Source organism: Chaetodon auriga, chromosome 21 (genome assembly GCF_051107435.1).
Source record: "Chaetodon auriga isolate fChaAug3 chromosome 21, fChaAug3.hap1, whole genome shotgun sequence".
In the NCBI taxonomy this organism is placed as follows: domain Eukaryota; kingdom Metazoa; phylum Chordata; class Actinopteri; order Chaetodontiformes; family Chaetodontidae; genus Chaetodon; species Chaetodon auriga.
In genome coordinates, this window is record NC_135094.1 from 13,042,972 (window position 1) to 13,064,279 (window position 21,308).

At 41.5% G+C, this 21,308-nt stretch overlaps 1 protein-coding gene across 5 annotated transcripts in view; it reads right to left on the reverse strand.

Annotated features, from left to right (window-relative positions):
• The window catches only part of ctnnd2a (catenin (cadherin-associated protein), delta 2a), a 229,627-nt gene that overhangs the window by 37,577 nt on the left and 170,742 nt on the right, over positions 1–21,308 (reverse strand). For all 5 annotated transcript variants that reach the window (XM_076761325.1, XM_076761327.1, XM_076761326.1 and 2 more), the window contains 3 exons: positions 15,101–15,287; positions 4,895–5,012; positions 2,015–2,197 (listed from right to left, as the gene is read on the reverse strand). In XM_076761325.1, the coding sequence (XP_076617440.1) occupies positions 2,015–2,197; positions 4,895–5,012; positions 15,101–15,287 (488 nt within the window). The remainder of the gene's footprint in view (positions 1–2,014; positions 2,198–4,894; positions 5,013–15,100; positions 15,288–21,308) is intronic.

Genomic DNA, 21,308 nt, shown 5'->3' on the forward strand with positions numbered 1-21,308 from the left:
TGTTTTTTTTTTTTTTTTCCATACATCATTCCCCTGTCTTTCTATCTTCCCCTCTCTTTCACTCTCTCTCTCACCCCATTTGCACCTGGTATCAAAATGGGATCTGCATCCAGATATGTTATCTGGATAATAAACGATCCGATCTTGCCTTTGTGTTTGGACCTGGTATCTTTAATGCGTTCTCGTTATCCTCATTGAGATCACATCTCTGTCCTCCAGAGCAAAACCTGTGCACGAGTAATTTGAGGTGGTGGTGAATCAGCTCCAGACTTCCTCAAAAAATTGAGTTGTTGAGTTAGAGGAAACTCATGAAACTTTGGAAAAGGCTGTCTAAAAAACATTCTTAATTATTTGTCCCCTCTTGTAAAGAGGCCAATGTAAGACATTAAGTTATTCCTTTGTATAAATGACATTGTGTGTTGCAGCACCAGCATGTAAGCTACTCTGTCTAGATAAATGATACACCTTTTTAACAGCAGATCAGCTGAACAGATGAGTGCAACATGTTGCACACACAGTTATTTTTAGCTGTACATCATTCATTTCCCACCTGTTTTAATTTTTTTTTTTTTTTTTTACAAAGTTCCATTGAATAATTCATCTTTTAGCACTTTCATTGCACAGAATAGACATTTAATTTCAGCCTTCTCTCTTGCTCACTCCCTAAATTTGAACAACTTGTGTTTTATGTCAGCTAAAAACAAACATTTGCGTCATTCCTATGTTGTGTACGGATGCCACCATGTTGTAAGGGCTGCGTTTACACCTACCTAAGATCTGACCACAATGCACTTACACCTTGCATTAACAAGCATTTTTCTTATCCAGATAACATGTCTCCATACCGACTGCATCTTAATACTGCTAATACTACTATGTGTTAATGGGGTCTCTGTGTCTCACTAACTACTATCCCTCATTCTCATATTTGTGTTGAAGTGTATACCATTTATTTCCTCCTACTTGGTCCTGTCTGATTCACCTCTGGTTGTCTTACTGTCTGTTCCTCAATTTGTACCAAATCTTGTGAGTATTGGCTGTAGGAGTGGAATTCAGATTCGGTTCTTTTTAAAAGTGATGTATTAAGAATTTCCCTCTTCCTTTCTCTTCTGTCTCTGTCTGTGTAAATGGTCCATGTCCATGAGTGTCAAGCAGAAACTATGCCCTCTGGGAAGAGTCAAAGACACAGTGTGGCCAATGTGCTGCATTAATCTGAAGCTCCATTGGCCAATAAAGGACGAAATACAGCACAAAATACCTATAGGTTTGGGCCTCAAATATTTGGTCTGGATAAGTCAGGTTGCGACTAAAGGATGCGTTTGTCTCGGTTTTGGACCCACAGACAATTCTAACATGCTCTTGGTCAGGTCACGTGTGCTTCTGACTCCATGAAAACGTGGGTTTTTGTCCACGGAGAGAAGCTCACCCTGACCTTACACGCCTGAAAAAAGGAGTAGACAGCAGGCACAATGAAGATTTTAACAAGAAAAGTTAGGCTTAAAAAGTTTAGATATATAAAATATGATTAAAAACAGCAGAAGGATGGCTTATGAGCCAATGCATTATAAAAGCCAATGCTTTTCAACTAATCTCGATCAGAATACTCTGATCTGAGATTTTCCATCCCTGTTTTCCATTATTTACCACACATGTCCCTGTTGAAGGCGCGGCTGCCTCAGCGTTCCTGCTTCATCATGAAAGCTGTCTACTTTTTGCACCCATGTGCATCTATTCAGATGGGGAACAAATGAAAGTGAAAAAATGAATACATCAGTAGACAAATGTAATGAATGCAGATGCTTCTATAAAGGGCACAGGGGGTCACTCAATATTTTCAGCATGAAAATGATGAGTATCATTTTCACCTGATCTCAACCCAACACCTATGGGAGATTTTGGACACTGCTCTCCACCATTACCACCATCATCACTAACCCATTTTTCAGCCACTGCGTCCATTATATCCATCTATATCTCCATAATTCCCTTGCCTGCCAATTATCTCTGTCCTCACCTGATCGGCTCCCTTCTTTTTCTTCTTCTTCTTCCCCCAGCAGCCTGAGCTTTCTCCATCGCGGCCGTTGCCATCACAAAGCAGGCCGTCCAGCTCCTCCAACCCCCCCTGCTGGCCGTGGGACGTCTCGGCAGCCAAACGATACGACAGGTTCCTCAGGATGCAAACACAGTTCTCTACCGTCTGGAGATAAAAAAAGAGTTGGGAGAGATTGAGAGATGAAGTGGGGCAGTGAAGAAGAGAGGGTCGGGGGGAGGAAGAGGAGATGAAAAAAAGAGATATAAATGCATAGAGCGAGAGAGTTGAGGTGGAAGATTTGTTTTTGATGCCATTTAATGAAACATATCGCTTGAAAACACAGTGCAAACTCAAAAGTCAAAGCATGCTAATAAAAACCACCCACTCTCACACTTTTACTCTATCGCCCTTCCACCCCCACCCACGAGCCAGACAGACGGGGAGAGTGAGAGACAGAGAGAGAGAAAGGAACGAATTAAGATAATCTCAAAGGTAATATGCTGCTGCATTTTGTTAGCTCTGACTTTGAGATGAGATTAGAAGAAACTCAGGTAAATGAGGAAAAATGACAAGGCCGATATATTGTATCACACCCCATTAAACACCAAGTTTAGAGGCAACGCTGCCAGCGGAGGAGCGCGTGACTCTAAATGAGAGCAAACTAATCCTTACAGTGTATGTATGTTGTACTTGCACGTGCATGTGCGTGCGTTTGGTGTCTCTGACAAAGGGGAGTCATCGGGAGTCAACAGAGTGGAAATTAACAAAGACAAATCATCAATCTTCTCTCTGTCTGACCGTTGGTTTATGCAAAAACAACTAAGGAGTGTAATTGAACAGCCTCAAGAGATGCAACAAACAAAACAATGTCTCACTCCAGCGAGCTGCAGTCACGTCTGAAATCCTATTCACATGTTATTATAGAATGAAGCCGGAGAAGTTACATTTTATGTACAATTTTCTTTGACATTTCATATTTCGATCGGTTATTTCACATTTAGTGAGTGCCCTGTTCTTTCCTGCTGCCTGGTTTAGGCAATAAAAAAAAAAAAAAAACACCTCTTCACTCTGGGTTTAAAATGATTACGTGTTGCTCATAGTCTCTACAGGGCAGACAGAGGTTGGGGTCAGTTACCAATCAGCAGCTCTACAATAGAACTTCTACTCTTAACATTGAATAAGAATCTAGAGAAAACAAACTGATACAAGACCACAGCCGTTTCTGCTGTTGAAAGGTTGCGTCTGTATGACCTTGTGCTTCTTTTCACACTGTGCTTCTATAATCTGTTTGCCCCTCGCACTCTTCTGAGACGCTACACGACATACATTAATGGACTTGCAGTAAAATTCTCCCTTCCAGAGACAAACCACATTTAATGCAAGCTGTTAAATATCAGCATCATATAATCTATGAAATGCCAGCACTATATTGGTTGTGCATGTAAAATGATGTGCTTAGTCTATTAGGTCTTGCACCATTATTTTAAATTACTGTATCAGTGCAGTTAATTGGCTCTGTGTGCCAGTACATACTGTGCAACCTATTTAAATGTGCAAAACTTCCTCACATCCGTGCAGTTCCTTACAGCATAATAACAGTAATCTGCAGAATGTGTTTAATGGGACGATCAACTATAAAACATAATTGTCACATTACATACAGTGAATGTTCCTCTGATCTTGTGAATTTTTGCCAGGATCTGTGGACATGAAAGGCGAAGAGGAGAGAGCTGAGACTGTCTTGATGATCAAAACGCACGTCCTGAGAGTGATGGCGAGTGGATATTTTTGTGAGAGCGCTAACATAAAGGGAACTGATTAAATGAAGTGCATCTGCACGTGAACTGATAGATAATCAGTTCTAAAGTTACTTGAACCATCTAAGCTTGTGTGTCTTAATCATTTCTGCATTCTTGTTTTAGGAGATGTTACAAATAAATTCTTTTAAAAATAATCTGCACTAAAGCAATTGCAAAGTGGGGATATACATTAGATGTCGTTGACTGTATTTTTAATGATGACCACACAGATCAGTCGACTAAAGAGGCCAATGAGTAAACAGAGTGAGGAGGAGGAGGTGTGCAAAAGAGAAGAAAAGGCAAAATGGGCATGTGGCTAATGTGCATCGCTGTTTAAACAGTGACCACTCGGTGGTTCACCTGCCAATCAGTCACTGTTAGTGTGGCGGCTGCAGTCCACCTCTGGTAGCTGGGGCGGACGGTTAAACAGTGATTAAGGATGGCCATTTCGAGAGGCTGGGACACAGGGAGACCTTGAGAAGTCAGCCATCCACAAAACTGTTTATGTAGTATTGACTCGCCCACACATACTGTGTCGTGAACACACAACATGAACATGTCCACATGCAGAAAAACACAAAGTGAACATGAACCCACTCAACTTTGTCTACTGGCTGAGCTAAATTGTAAGCAAGAAGTGCTGCAACACTCTGAATTTAACATTGTTCAGTTGTCCTCAATAAAACGCGTTGATGAACCACACTCTCCTTGAAATCTAAAATTATTCTTCCTTGTGGCTGTGAAAGCGGTTCCACCCATTGTTGTTTTATTCTTTTTCTCACCTCCTGTGCAATGAGATGATTTCACCAGCTCGTCCACGTCTACCAAAGACTGAATGAGACACTTTTCTCTCTTGCAGCCCAACTTCATGATTTCATTTGAAAACACACATTTACTGTACGATAATGTTGCCCGGCGTGGTTTTAATACAAAGCACAATGGATGGAGGTGGAAACACATGTACATAAGAGACTGAAAGAATTTCTGCAGACATGATCATGCACATAACATAAACCCAAGCTAAGATATTAAATCACACAGACACACACACACACACACACACCTTGCTGTCGATCTCGCTGCTGCCCAGAGAGGTCTGGATGACGTAGAGCAGAGCATCTGTCAGGCCATCACACTCCCTCATCCTTCGTCTCGCCTCTTCACCTGCAGAGCTTACATTCCTGCAACACACACACACACACACACACACACACACACACACACACGCACAGAACACTGGTCAGAGCATGTGTGTATGTGTCTGTGTTTGTCAAATAGAAAGAGGAACACAAATGAAGGAAGAAAGACAGTTGGTGAGGAGAGAAGATAAGACAGGAAGACAGATGAAAGAAAAAAAGGATGCCGGTAACGAGATGTGTAGAGAGAGAGAGAGAGAGAGAGAGAGAGAGAGAGAACCTGGCAGCTCTCCCTAAACCAAACAATTGAAAAGGGAACATTAAAATTCTGGCTACATCTCAATCTATGCCCTGAAGGCTTGCTTCAATCTAAAGCACTTGACTTGAGTCCCAAAAAAAAAAAAAAGGGGGGGGGGGGGGGGGGTCTGTTTTAGTCAGTCTGAACTTCACAGCCAACATGCACACTGACGCTTCTTTGATAATTTGACAATATTGTTCCATTTATTATTAGCAGCTTTGCCAAGATGATGCCCAGGAATAATGAAGACAATTTTAATTGAACTGGAGGTACAGGTGGGTGGTGTTGGGTTGGATTTGTTTGGTTTTCAACGTGGAGCTGTCTGTGATACAGAGACACTCCGTAGCAGACACTGACTCATTTGCCTGTGTCAATAAAACAAATATGAAACTGAGGTGTGCAGCATAAGCTCAACTGAATATGGTATTTCCCCAACACTTTGACTCCATATGTCTAAATAAATGTATGCATCACGTACTAAGTTACTGTATATAACATATGACATAATGTTTCCCAACGCATTACACACAGCTGAATGTTTGTGGGACTGTGGAACGTGTGTGTGTGTAAATACCCAGGAGACAAATGCATGCACGCAGTCTTAGAATCTCATTGTCCCAACCACTCAGTACATTTCCTCAGCATAGTCACAATTTGCTCAATCAATTCTGGTCAATTGGGTTCATAGCGACAATGGAAGGAGGCAGTGATGTCCTCTGAAACTGTTAGATTACACAATATTGTCACTATTAGTGTGGAGATAGTTGTAGAGTGGAAATACATTGCTCGGGGGAGGCAGATACATTTAAGTGGATGATTGCGTAGATCAGTGCTCTTCACTATTTTCTCCATGAAAGCCACACTGGCAGGACAAAGTCAATAGGAGAGCCATTTTTACCACAATACACCAAAAGCCACCTAAACGTTAAGCACATCTGCTGCTAATTTGTCATCCCAAAGCACACAAGATGAAATGCAGCCAACATTAATACTGGGATGGGTGGAAACAGGCAGTGCAGGCAGTTTGTTGTTGCTTCACACAGAAAAGACAGAATGGACATAAAAAGAGACAAAAAATGAATGTAAAATAAAATGGAGACTGTAAGGATGGAAATAAAAATAATCAATAAAACCGCACAATAAAATATTTAAATCAAGGTCAAAATAAATCAAAATAATAAAATATAGGTTAAAATGTATTACGCGGAATGTGTAAAATCAAGTAAAATCCACCATTTTACAAGAAATGCAGCAGTGCATAAGCACAAGGCAAAGCACAAAAGTTTTAGACCTCAATACAAAAATCAATATATTTTTATTTATTGGGCAAATCACACTAGCATGAGACGCTGCAATAGCCAAACTAATGCTACTATGCAAGTATGTGCTGTTGCCTGAATATTATGGGAAAAGGCTGCATGCTTATAGTGCATTAATTTTTCTGTTTTTAGTGGCTGGTTGTTACACACTGAACGTTACTGCAATGAGTCTCCATTATTCTTCTGATAAAGGGATACAGGTGCAGGGAAGAGGTAAAACAGAGAACAAGAAATCAAAATATAAACAAACCAACTACTGAAGTTTAGTCCCATCAGTTTAAATGTCTGTCTTTAAAGGCGAAATATCAAAAACACTGTAATAGACGCGTGAATGAGGAGACAATGCGATGGCATGAATGAGAAAGTTCATCCATCATACTGGCATAATAAAGAGATCACAACTGTTTCACCAGTCTATGAGATGAGGTCAATCATTTATTGTACTGATGAGAAAGAGAGGAAGAGAGAGAGAGAGAGGGGGGAAGACACAAGAACTCAATTAAAACTTCACGTTCACGGCTCTCCGCCTCCAAGAGAAGGTCAAGTCATTTCCATCCACTTTGAATGCTAATGGGCAAACTAGCACACGATGGAAAACCCGCTTAGCAGAGACACAATTCTCTGTCGAGTCGATATAAAACAACAGAACAGTGAAAACGCTTCACCTTGACTAATGTTTAAGCACCAAAGACAGGAGGTGGGTGGGTGAGAGAGGGAGGGTTATTTATTGCTTTAACGCTCAGCCTTGAATATGCTGACTTTACTGAGAGTTCCATCAAGTTTTTTATCTGATACCATATCACGCGTGGGGGCGAAGGCAGCTGGCTGTGCCACATAAATGTTTCACTGAGAACTTTGACAAAATGGGGATGTTTGCCTGCAAAGACGTACACAGTCAGGACAGAATGAGTGCCCTTCATGATGTTGTATATAAATTGGACTAGAACTTAAAGCTCTTAATGAAAAATAGGAAAAAAAAAAAAAAAAAGACATGAAGGCTTTCTCGCTGACATTTAGCGAGCTCCCGGTTCTCAGTCACCGTCAGCTTCTGAGTCACTGTGGGGCAATTCAAGGCCTTCCAAATACGCTTTTGTAATGTCACAACTGACTAGTTATTCACAGCCAGATCGTGCCGTGCAAGCTCAGATTTCTTAGACACAACTCCTTTCAGACCAGGTATTGTAGAAGCACAATACTTCATGTCCCATTTCTTACCCAAACTGGATTCAAAACACAATCCAAACAAACGGTATGAACGGTTTTAGAGAAATTCCACATTTCGAGAGGAGCCACATTTTTTTAGAGTGAAAATTAGAAACCAGACCAATGACATCCCTGCAAGAGCTGCATTAATCCAAACATATGGAAGCACGGCCTTGCAATGCGCTATACAGTGTATAGGAGTTGTCTATGTACTGTCAATATAGGTCCCTGTCTTTCTTGTTTGTATCACCATGACTTACTGGCATGCCTGTGCAATCTTTTAAGCACTGAGAATTGAAAATTCCGATGTTGCACCATGTTATGTACATAGCTACACTGGCTGCTTGTTCAGCACTGCCTAATAGCTTGTGTCCGTCTGGACACACTGTGCTGGAAAAGCTTGTACACAGCTGCCCCATGGACTGGAGGTGAACACTGCCATGAGTGTGTGTGTGTGTGTGTGTGTGTGTGTGTGTGTGTGTGTGTGTGTGTTTGTGTGTGTGTACATGCGAGAAAGAATGTGAGCGTACTTGTGCCTGTGTCCGTGTGTGTGTGTGTGTGTGTGTGTGTGTTCTCGCTGCCTGTGCACGTGTGCTTGTTAGTGTAGTGGTTCTTTAATGAAGCATGAAATATTGTGCCTTTCTGCAACATGCCTTTCCTTCTGTGCTAGTTACTGACTAACACAGCGAGGGCAGGATTTCTTATGCAGAAAATAGCCTGCTAACTTGTTTTTTTCGGCGTGTAATGTGTCCTCAGGCATTCCCACATCTCGCTGTGTTGCATCACAGAATATTTAGCTAATGCTAGCTTTGTTTGTTTGACTCAGTTTCCTCATTCGAACATAAGGGATTCACAGAGCCTGGTAACATAATCTGTGCATATGGTTATCACTCAGAGTGGGAGAGGGAGAGCAAGGGGGTGGGGGGGGGGGGGGGGGGGGGGGGAGAGAGAGCAGGTCATATTTTATAACATGAATGAAGGGTATGGAAGGTGATATTTTAAAGCAATGTGTGTGTGCATGAACTTCTAAAACACTTGAAAGAGGACATGTGAGCAGCTACATGCTGGTCTTCAATGACTTCTGTGTGTGTGTGTGTGTGTGTGTGTGTCTGTGAGTGTCTTTAACTTTAACTGGTAATCTCTACTATTTAATGAGTCCATTACAGGCTTACACTGCATCCTATCTGGTGTCAATCCTCATTCATTCGGTCTAAATCATTAGCCTGCACTGTTGAATAATTACCTACTGAGCAAAAAGACACTGAACTTCATTTAAAGTCCGATTCTGAATTAACCATTGTTATTCTAGCTGCAGTTAAGTAACAGGAAAGTGCCGGTGGTGCCTCGGCTAAAGAGCAAACCATTTCACCACTTTACCTCAGGATGAATTGAAAAATGCATCGAGTGTTAGTCCTGGTAAAGTTTTAATATTCAGCTTTTTCTGCATTCCTGGAGCATGATAAACAACATTTGGCTTACTTTCATATACAATTTTTGGAAGACACATGAGGAGAAGTGTGCTTGCGTTGTGCTATGAGCCCTCTCTCAGGGAAACAAATTTAAGTGTTGTAAGAGTGTTGCTGGGCAGGTGTCATTAAAAGTGAAGAAGACAGAAAGATGTCATTTTTTGGAACAACACAAATAAGCGAATGAAGAAACTGAACAACAACGTCCCGGGTTCAACTCTGGCAGGGTATCTTTGATGCATCTCGCTGTCCCTCCGTTCCTGTCTTCTCTCCACTGTCACTGCCCAACAACAGCATAAAATGCCCAGAAGAAAAATAAAGCAATTACCTTTAATGACTAATAATCTATTAATCATCTTTAAAGCCATTGCACAGAGGGAACAGTCGTTTTTAAGAGGAATAATTCAGTTCTACACTGAAGCTGTCCAGAACAAACAAAGCCTTCTTATTTTGGCTCCAGCTTTACTGGACTTAAAAGTTCGGTGCTGAAGGGATAGCTTGTCACATTCCACTTCATTTCTTCCAGTTATGATCCAGTCTAGCAACCTGTCAAACATTTTTATCATCAAACCTTCAGGCTACAAATTATCTGCTTTGATTGATTGATTTGGTCCATTGCACCACTCTGATTAGTAAATGCCCAGTGGTCTCTTCATGTTGACTTTGCTTTTATCGTGTTTTCCTAATTTTATCAGTTTGATTCTGATACGATCATCTTTCACCATTTTCAGTCTTGCCTCCTCTGTATTATTGTAGTCTTGTGTTCTTTCTGTGCCTTTTATTTCTTTAATCATGCAGACCTGTGTTGAGGCAGATTAAAGCACTTTGGGTCAAATCCTGTGTCTTTAAAATGTGCCACATACATAAATAAACTGACTTGATTTCTCAAAGAAAACATGGCTGACCTGTTTCCAATCAACTGGAAATGTAAAGTGTCAACTATTGCAACCATAACCACCCTACCTAGAGCATCCTTAAGGGTATTATGACTTACATAGAATGGTTATCAACACATTCATATTTTTAAAAAATCAGCATCCACACATAAGTGAGAAGAAGTTCACTAACAAGCTTCCAGATATCTGCAGGAGCTCGACTGGAAGTCATTAAAGCGCAGCAAGGCTGAACTTCTTTTTCACCAATTACAGTGTTTAAAAGGAACGGGACAGGTTATACATGTTTCATTTGGCATTGATTTTCCTTCCCAAGATGCAACGGTGTACCTCAGGAAGTTATCTGAGAGCAAATCACAGGTTGGTCAGCTTCTATATTTTTAGTGGTCTGAAGATTCTTGCGGCATGTACAGGAAAGATGTGAACATGAGTGACTGTGGGACAGATGGCTCTCTAATGTCGCTCAAGGAACAAATGACTTTGTCTCAAACAGCTGGTGTGTGCTCGCTCTGCACAAGTGTCTGACCGTGTGTGTGTGTGTGTGTGTGTGTGTGTGTGAGGAGGGCACAGGCAGCAGAGGGTCATCAGCAGATGGCGCACACACATGCATACCAACCAATTAATATCAATGAAATAAATATGGAAACAAACTCATTCGTGACCACACACTCCTTATTCTTCATTCATCTAATAACTCATCCTACTGCTCTCCCACATCTGTGGGTGTCTGAGAGGAAACAAATTGAAAGTGTTTACGAGAGTGTGATCCTGATGAGCACAGAAATAAACATGGACACACAAACACACACACACACGCACATTGTGTACAGTGTGGAGGCAGCAGGTTTTTTCTGGCTTGGCTGTAAACCAATAACCTGCAGGGAGGTAAACAGCCTCTGAATGGAGGATATGGAAACCCCGCCACAGGAGACCTTGTGTCTGGCCTGATAACACTGTGCGTGGGTGGGTGTGTGTGTGTGTGTGTGTGTGTGTGTGCGTGTGTGTGTGTGCGTACAACTGCATGAACAGGGCGGGGCTTTTAATGCCCACCACCTGATTAGACAACATATGGGTCCATCATGATCATTAGCTGCTTGGCCCACATTTAATCTATGCAAATGTGAGCACACACATATATGGAAATACACCACACACACACACACACACACACACACACACACACACACACACACACACACACGAGCACAAACCCAAAATCAAAAACACCTGATGCCCTGACACCAGTTCATTCCTATTATCATGTGCAACTCCCACATGCCAGCTGTGATTTGAGATTGATTCACACACATACAAGCTCACATACAGTACACACACCTTCAAACACACATGCACACACACACACACACACACACACACACACATGCACACACACCAATAAATACACAGAGATACACCGGTGTGCACAAAGGCATGTACACAGACACACAAGCAGACGCAGCGAAGGGATAATGAGAGAGGTGAGAGGTCTGAAATTGAGCTGAGGTACACTGGGGCCTGAACATTGTGGCCTTGTGTCACTTTAACCCCCCCAGAGCAGATAGTGAGATAGAAAACAGCCCTGGAGAGCAGCACAAACACCTTCATTACTCCCTGTGTCTCTGCTCCCTTCTCTGAGATCCTGTTAGTCTCTCCTTCTCATTGTTTCCCACTTCTACATTCTCTCTGCTCTAATCTTTCCAACTTCAGGCCCTCTTCTCCTCTACTCTCCTGTCCTCCTCCTCCTCCTTTACCAGCTTTTACAATTCGATCTGTAACTTCGCAGTGTGGAGCAGTGCAGTGGCAGCATCATTTGTCATCCTCTGCATCTTCAGAGGAACACACACACACACAGACAGACAGACAGACAGACAGACAGACACACACATACCTATAAACATCCTAGTGAGTTAGGAAATAATAAACTTGACGTAAAAATTTCAACTTTGTCTTAAAGGTTTAAGGCAATATGGCCTGCTTTGGGATAAACAAACAATACTTTCACACAGTAGCGTGCAGTACACAAACAATCACTTCCCTCAGATCACAAGAACGTATCTCCCATGTACCCCTACTGGTATCTATCCCTGCAGATGGTGAGACAGATTTTATTTAAAGACAGTGGAGGTGAATTTGGTTTGAGATCCAAAAATTGAAAAGTGACATTTGAAAAACTCAACATCATACTCTTTCCGATCTGCGTCGATGGATAACAAGAACAAAAACGCATTTTCTTTTCAATTGGGTGAACAAACCCTTTAGATCCACCTCCTCTGTTCTGGTGATGATTTAAAAACAACTAACACTTCGCCATTACCAAAATATGCCAAATACTTACCATATGTAGGTATTACTACTCCTTAGACATGCCTGATATGTAATGAAGAAACATTTCAGCTCATTTAGTCGTAAACAGCAAAAACATCAAAATAAATTTCAATAATGTGCTGAATTTTAAATGCAGCTTGAAGATACAAAAGTCATTATCTCTGATGCGCAAGCTGCTACCTCATAAAACTGCTGAAATGAATTAGTTTCATCAGTACTACACATTAAAAATAACTTCATAATAACAGCTATCTATATTCTGCACCCTTGTAAGCACCTGGTTATGTGCACCCATCATTTTTTTTAATAGTACTTCTCTCCTAACAAAGATGTTTTGTGATATTTCAGCAGTAACAACCTACTGGACCATCCTCTCACTTCCTAAAAAAGTGTTGTCATCCCCATCCACACACACACAGGTGGACAAAATATAATGCAACCCAAATGCAAATGCGGTACTGCAAAACAGCATTAAATCAGCACTGCTCTGACTCTGACTCATCCCAGCGAAAAAAAAAAGAAAAAAAATGACACTATAAGTTTCCCCAGTGTAAAATTTATTGCAAATGCAAAGCTATTAGTGGAGTGAATTAGATTTGTACAGGTGTTGGTGATGTTGAGTTATTGTGTATAATGATCTTGTCCTGTACCACCGGCCCCCATGGCAGTTCCTGTGCTGTTCCATTAGAATACTGACAATAGAAGCAGAGAGAAACCACACTGGATTTTACTTTCCAAAAGCTTATTTATGCCTTCTCTAACTGCATCCAAGCCATATACCCAGCACTGCCAGCTTAGGATCAAATTTAGAAATCAAGGTACTGTACTTCAGATTATAGTAGATCCTCTGAGGTGGAGTAGTGCAGCACGCATAGAAATCACAGTCAGAGAAGTCTGACTGAAAAGCAATCACAAGTAGAAGTATGCAAATATTCAACAAGTCAATATTACACAATTACACATTTTGGATATTATGGAAGACCAAAATTATGCAAGCCAGTGTTCATGTTTAAAGAGATCACGAATGGAACAATGACTGGAGCAAGTGGTGCTTTAGCTTTGGTATGGGGGGGTACAGATGTGCACACAGTGTAGCACCTTACACACAAATTTATGTGAATGCATACAAAAACCTGTTTGTAACATCTTCAAATGGCTTTGAAATGCCTTTGAGAGACATTCAATAGCTGGAGATAACCGTTGGAAACAGCTTGACAGGAGCTCTGCAAAGCGAGTGGGGTGAGGTTTAATCCAGAGGCTGCTGGTGGTTGATTGAGTGTACAGCTCAAAGGGAGACAGCCAAGTGGACATGGAGGTTTTTCTGTCTAAACGTCTCAGCCCTCTGAGGGGTTGGTGTGTGAGTGTGTGTACACAGATGAACAAATGTTGTTTTTGGGATCAAGGACCAGAGTTCCTTTTTCTGTGCTAATGACATACAAGTCAAATACTATAGCAGTGTGTTTGTACAGGTGACGCTGCTATGGACAGAGGCTGAATTGTAGCAGCATCACTCATATTCAAGGTCGAACCAAAGTCAAACCAAACACAAATGGTCAAACAACTGATTTTTTTGCCATACTTTTCTGGCATTAACAAAAGCTGAACGAAGTGCTGTTTGTCCAATCAGAGCTAATATGGCTTTAAGATCGATTATATGCAGTAAGTGTGTGACTGAAAATTGAGTAGAGCTTACATAAAAAAGCCAAAACAATAAGCTCAAGCAACTTTATTAAAGTCAGCATATGAATTACATTAAACTGTTTGAACTGAGTAAAATTAAGAACAATGCAGTGAAAACTGAGTTGCTGTGTGAACACACATGCAATGTATTTTCAATCTGTATTCAATCAATGGATCAAATTCTCATTTATTTAGCATTATTTTGGGATAATGTATCATCATAAGTGCAGATTGTTGAATCAAATTAGGCATAAGAGGGTTTTTTGTACTGGGGTTGATGATTGAACTTCTGCAACTTCTCTCAAATAAGCGCCATGATCTACAAAGCTGCCCTTCATTATTTCAGGCTTTAACAACGACGAACATATTCTATCAGCACGATGTGCCAAAAAAGGTGTTGACAAACAATGGATTGTGTGTGTGGATGAGTTGTTGCTATGGTTACCGGCTCAACGAGTGAGAGGGAGAGCGAGAAACAACTGCGTGCAGACTAGTGTTTATAGTTTTTGAATATATGCATGTATAATCACGCAGCAGTAAAGATTCAGAAGAGACAAGATTCATCCTCATGATAAAATTCATCCTCATTACGGTAAATCTCAGGAGGTATAATTGTGTAAAGAATGTGCGTGCACACACACTGCATACAGACACTTTGGAGCTTAATGGAACCATGGTGAATTATGCACAGTGTTACTGCATGTCTGCAGGAAATCAATAACATGATTATTTGATCTATATACTGGTCTGCTGAGGGATAAGTAAGAAACTGGAGACACATTCAGAATGTGTATATGGGATGTTGTTATATGAACGTATGAACGTGGGATTAGGGAGGAAGAAAAAAGTCCATATGTCTTGACAGGACTGCCCATCACCCCACCGCACAGTGCAGTTCAGTGTACAGTACGTGTGTGTATGTGTGTGTATGTGTGAGTGCTGCTTTTACCTGAGGCAGCCTGTCGCGTTACGCAGCACCTGGGAGGTATGAAGGTGGAGCTTGCGGTCATCATGGTGATTGGGGGAGGAGTCCCAGTTAGAGTGGGGTATGATGACGCTATTGGTCAAAACAGCCAGGGCGTCCTGGATGATTGGCATCTTCAGGGCGTCACATGACGACAGGTTCCATAGCACACCTGCATGCACACACGCAGAAAGACGGTGGTTTATGTTTGCATTCGTTCGTATAAGCTAATAAAGAATGTTCCAAAGAAAAGACTAATTGAATTGCACGTGTCTGCTAACTCAAAAGAGCGAAAACCTCGGCACACCTGTGGATCAACAGGAGTGCAGGATGAAGGTCTGTGAACCGAAATGTCATTATTAAATAAGTCTGACTGCAAGTGAAGAGGACAGTGTGCAGGAGTCTTTGGTCCTGACATGTCTGCTAAGTAGAACGAGAAAAAATACCCAATTATAGAAATGTAATCAAGATTGTTGATTTTCCATTTGCCAACAGAGGAAATCAAACTTTTTCCAAATAGTGCTCACAAAGTATAACATTGATCTTTATGTGTTCTGTTAAAGCTTTTAAACCTGATGGAACATAACCATTAAGAATGTAAAACTCACAAGACTTCAAATTTATGTAGCATTTTGTCAGGATGTGCACCAATTCAGAACTGCTGCAAAAGCTGTGTAATTTCAAAATGTCCAAGCTGCAATGCTAAAGATGCCAGTAAATGAGAGTGCAGCTTAGTTTTAGGACTAAATAAAAGAATGCAATCAAACGATTATTATTTGACAGGTTTGTGTTGTGCATTTACACTCAGTTAAATACAGTTAGCAGAACAAAGCTACATCTCTATAGTTGTCTGTGCAGGGTTTTCCTCCAGCGCAGAGTGTGATTTTCCGTCTCTTCCTATTAATGCTTCTGTCAAATCTGTGTTCTCAGAGCACAGCTAAGTGAGGACAGCACTCTTTTCCACTTTACTTTTTTACCTCTTCATTCTCTGTCAACTTTCTACGTCTCATTCATGAACACATATTTCATGGAATATTAAAGCAAATGGCTCCACTATCAGAGATGTCACTGGCAATGCATTTGGTTGTATTTTGTGAGGTCGGTGCAGTTGAAACCTGTCCCTCTGATTAGTTTAAAACAATCCAAACCGTTTTTCTAACCTACTGCATAATAGTAATGATATCAGCCAGACCTTTCTACTGTACTGGAACATTACAAATGAAGTATGGAGGTACTTCAGAACTGGCAATGTGGGAAGAAAATGACTCCTCATTTTTATCACCTTTGAGAATGCCGCCCACTCTTTTATTCTGGAATCCGACTCCACAATCTACCTGATACTTGTGATATCCGAGTAAATTAATTAGTTTGTTGGTCCAGGCAGAATGCCAACTGCCCAACCAGTGCATCATTTATCACACAGTGTGCGGTGGGGAACACACACACACATACATACACAAATACACTCTAAGCATATGCAGCGATATATAGTCGATGTACATAACAATATGCACACATCCTCGAGTTGGCAGAAAAACTTGCAAGTTTGTATGTACATGAGGATACTTTCAATCACCTACAACACAAACACACACACACACACACACACACACACACACACACACACACACACACACATATTTTCCTTCTTCTTGTCAGATGGAATACCAGATGCCTCTTTGCAGACTGGTGACAGTAGTAGCCTTGTTGGTCAGCTGTGACACAATCATGCACACACATACACGCGTACAAACAAACACACACACGCATGCATGCATGCATGCACGCATGCACAAACACAAGCTCCATCAGCATTCTCGTATTCTAAAAATGTTAATTAGTTCCCGTTGCTTGCACTGGTCATCCCTACCAAGAGAGCAAGAGATCAAAAAAACAGATATGGCAACAAACAATACGATAAAAATGTGTGAAACTAAGGGCGACAGAGATGAAAGACACAGAAATAGAAAACTAATGAGAGGGGAAGAGAGCTGGAGGAGCTGAGTGACGGTTGCGGGAGACAGTAACAGATTGAGACAACAGAGGAGATGTGCAACACGTTTTTAATATGACAAACTATAAAAAGCTGCAGTGTTGAAGGTCACCATCTCTCATGTGTTTGGTGTCAGGCTCCAGATGTCACAGGTCCCACATGACAGATGTCATTCATTTGCACAGTTAACACACAAATAAAATATGGGCACAACTCAAGCCATTATGACTCTGTACCCAATGGACCATGTTCATAGAGGCTGTCAGGCGGCTAAAAGATGTCCTGTTCATTCCACAATGCAATATGCACAATCCAATTTTTGCTCAGATCTTGTTAGATGTGAATGGGAATGAAACATAAGGGCGGCAGGGAGTGACACAGTAGTGATTACAGATACTGTCAGTCATCTGACATGACAGCAATACTGAAGCTAAGCAAGACAATGAATTCCAAAGACCTTCAAGAAGGTTGCTCAACTTTGATCTCTGACCTGCCTGCAGCGAAAAGGATGAAGCGTGGATGGAGAACAGGTCATATCACTTAGAATGGATGTGAATTAAGTGAAAACAATGCACATAAAAGTGCTGTGGAGGCACTGGGTGTTGACAAGCAGCCAAATTTTGCATCACCAACAGCAATGCCAGTCTTCATGCCTTACAGTATACTGCGCTGGTGTCAGTCACAATGACAGTCTGCACATGACAGACAAAGGGGTGGGAGGAAAATCAGGCCAAGAAGAAGACAGGGATGGAGAAAACAATGAGAAAGAATGGGCGATGTTATAAAGGAAGGAACAAATAAAAGAGGGAAAATGTAAGTCATTGACAGACCACAGACAAAAACAAAGCACTTAAGGAACAGAATGGTTCAAGTTGTTATTCTCAAATAAAACTATAGGTAAATATGTGAAACTAAGCAAGTAACAAAATGCTATTGTGAGAACAGTGAGAGAGGAGGCCAAAGGGAAAGAGAATTATGGGAGTCATAGAGAGAGAACATGATCCAAGTGTAAGAGAAAAAACAAGTCTAACCAAGTACAAAACAGGTGCAAGTAAAAAGACAAAGAGATTAAAAAATATGAGTGTTAGAAAAGTTTGGAAAAAAAAGGTGCTATAGAGAGTGAAAGAGGACGACAATGTGTGTGTGTGTGTGTGTGTGTGTGTGTGTGTGAGAGAGAGAAGAGAGAGAGAGACAAGAAGAGGAGGGTGATAATAAGGCGATGACCTTGTATGTTGTTTGGCAGCAATCAAGTGCTCACACTCTGTATGTGTGAGTATATATATATGTGTGTGTGTGTGTGTGTGTGTGTGTGTGGGAGCGTAGCAGCATTTGCCTTCACTCTCAATAATCAGCCTCTTGTTTCACATCTCGAGTCTCTGTCTTTCCTCTCAATCTCTCTCCTCTCATGGGCTCTTTTCAAACCAAGGTAAAAGCTCAAACATCCACAACACACACGCACACAGATGCACTCTGTGGCACCCTCAGCATGGATGAAGGCACACGCGTTGAGAAAAACACTTCACTTGGAAACCTCAGAGGTTTCAAACATCTCTCTCTCTCCCTGTTCCTCTCTTTCTTACGGTGTCAGTCAATTTCTCAGGTGGAGGGTGTTTTCAGCGTGTGATTGCAATCATGTTAAAACACGTTGTCTCTGATGACGAGAACCCGTCCGCTGGCTCAATAAAAGGACACCCTGTCGTCTTTCTTTGGCCTCTCCGGCCAACGAACCCACCTGCACACACCTAATACAAACACATGCGACACACATAAACGATGTGAGAGGGTGGGGTTGTGATGTACACTTCTTTACAGGCGGAGACAAAGATTGAGTAGAAGGAGGGAGAAACACAAAGGAATAGACCCTTCAGTGTTTTCTGGGGCAAGGACACTGTGTCTGCTGTCTAACATCGGCCAAATTCAAGGCTGACACGCATACGCATACACACACACACACACACACTTGCCTGCTCTAGAAATATAGATCTGTGATGCTTCGCTAAGCCCAGTGTCCTTATGGGTATAACATCAGGTGACCAACACACAATGACATCATACAGGAGCCCTGGTGTGTGTGTGCCTGTGTGTGAGTGTGTCTCTGTTTTCTTCCCCTCTCTCTCCCTGTCTTTATCTCTTTTTCTCCCTCCTGCGACGAGTTCCCCTAAGACGCTTGACGGACAGTTTCCTAGGAGCTGGGTGGTTTGGGGAAATGGGGAGATGATTGCATGAATTCATGAATAAATGAGAGTATGACTTGTAAGGGGAGAGTGAGGCCTGTTAGGCCTCAAGTGGCGATGTTTTATTAAACAGCCTTCAACTGTGTGACTCGATGTGAATTAGTTAGCTGCGGGGTCAGAACCTGCTGATGAGTAAAGCCAAAGATGACAAATGACAAAGCTCATGTGTCTACAAAAAGCTGTGAATGAAGAATCAAAAAAGAAATATTGGTACTGGATAAAGTTAAAGATGGCAGCAGGTTAACAATTGCTGACTTGATCCCGGGGGTCACACAATTTGTCATCCTACAGTATGTTTGTGGAAAACATTTGTCAGCACTAGGCTAAGTCCTGCATTGTGGGTAAATTGTCCCTGCCTGTGCCCCCAACAGTGAAAATGCAACAGAGAAATTTCTGCAGGACGCTAACAATTTCATAGCATCGTAGCAGCAGCAGCAGCAAAAAAGTCATCCTGCTGAAGGCGTTCTGTTTCCCCACAGGAATCACTGTAATGACTTTGATGGAGCTCTGTCCTCAAGCATTTTTGAAAGAAGGTTACGAGCTTTGACTTAAATTAAAGTGGCTTTGGCAAGTACTATAACTGTAGTGGGGACATGGAGATTTGGACATCTACACAGAGCGGTGATTCGTGCCTTGAAGCAACAGAAACCATGGTGAAGAATTTTCCAGCAAAGGATGGCAACAGTATGATTTGACTGTGTATGTTTGCCGCGAGCACCATCAGCTTGCAGAAGCAGAAGAGTGTCGGCCACTTCTGTAGACACATGTACTTCTCTTTGTGATGGTTTGCACACTCAAGTCTCAATCTGTATATTTTAAACAGAATCAATGGACGGAATATCAATCAGCACTTAGCCAAAGCGTGCATTTGTCTCCGAAGTTCTAGAGTTCTCAATGGAAGATGTTCAAATGCCCACATTTTGAACACGTGATTTCATTTTGAGCAGTGATTTCTCAGCTCAACAACCATTTCAGAGCAGGCAGCAGCAGCTGCAGCAGGGTCCGTGGTCAGGATAGCATCTCCTATTGACACCCAAAGCCTCTGCATCGACCACACTTTTACTGACAGGCCCGGAAGCCTTGACTTTGTTATCTACCTCACGCTGAGACCCGGAGAGCCAATAAAGTTTATCTAAATTTAAACTTCAAAACCGGCCAGGAGATAGGGTAAACTGTTGAGGGAAGGTTTTTCCGGTCATCCGAAAAAAACGTATGGCTTGTCTCATTTCCCCAGACCCAAAGAGACTCTTTAATCACAGAGAATGGGGGAAGTGCTTTGACAAAGCTGACAACACAGAGGCAGTAATGAGGAGGCTGATTTGTTATGACTCTAGCACAACTACTTTTTTGAGTCCAGCAGTTGATCATTGTCTATTGATGTAATTTGAGCATGCACCACTACCCCTGATGAACCTCTGGTGGTCACCAACTGCCATCTACTTGCTTTCAAATCACCACCAATTAGTAATGAAGGTCAACCTTTGAGAAGAATGCAATTTGGCAGAGCAATTGATCCAATGCCGTCTTGCTACATATCAGGGCAGACAAGCGAACAGGGGGTTGGATTTTTATAATGCTAATTAACTATTTATTAAAACAGTGGTATTTGCAGCAATGGCCTGACGAGTTTCCACACAGTTATAACAGCATATCTATCTATCTATCTATCTATCTATCTATCTATCTATCTATCTATCTATCTATCTGCATGTGTCTTTATTTAGTGTGTTTAGTTACTAGTTCTCCGTGCCATCATCTGAACACACAAACATTGAATCACTGTGCAAATTTTTTTTTAGCAAAATGGACACATTCAATTAAAACTGTGTCAATGGCCAATGTGGCATAAAAAGAAATTTAACACATTGTACTCATTCTTTCTATTTGTAACAAAAAAACACTCAGAACACATGCCTAATTGAATTGCCGAGTAATTACACAGTAACAGTTTCAAGTGGCGAATTAC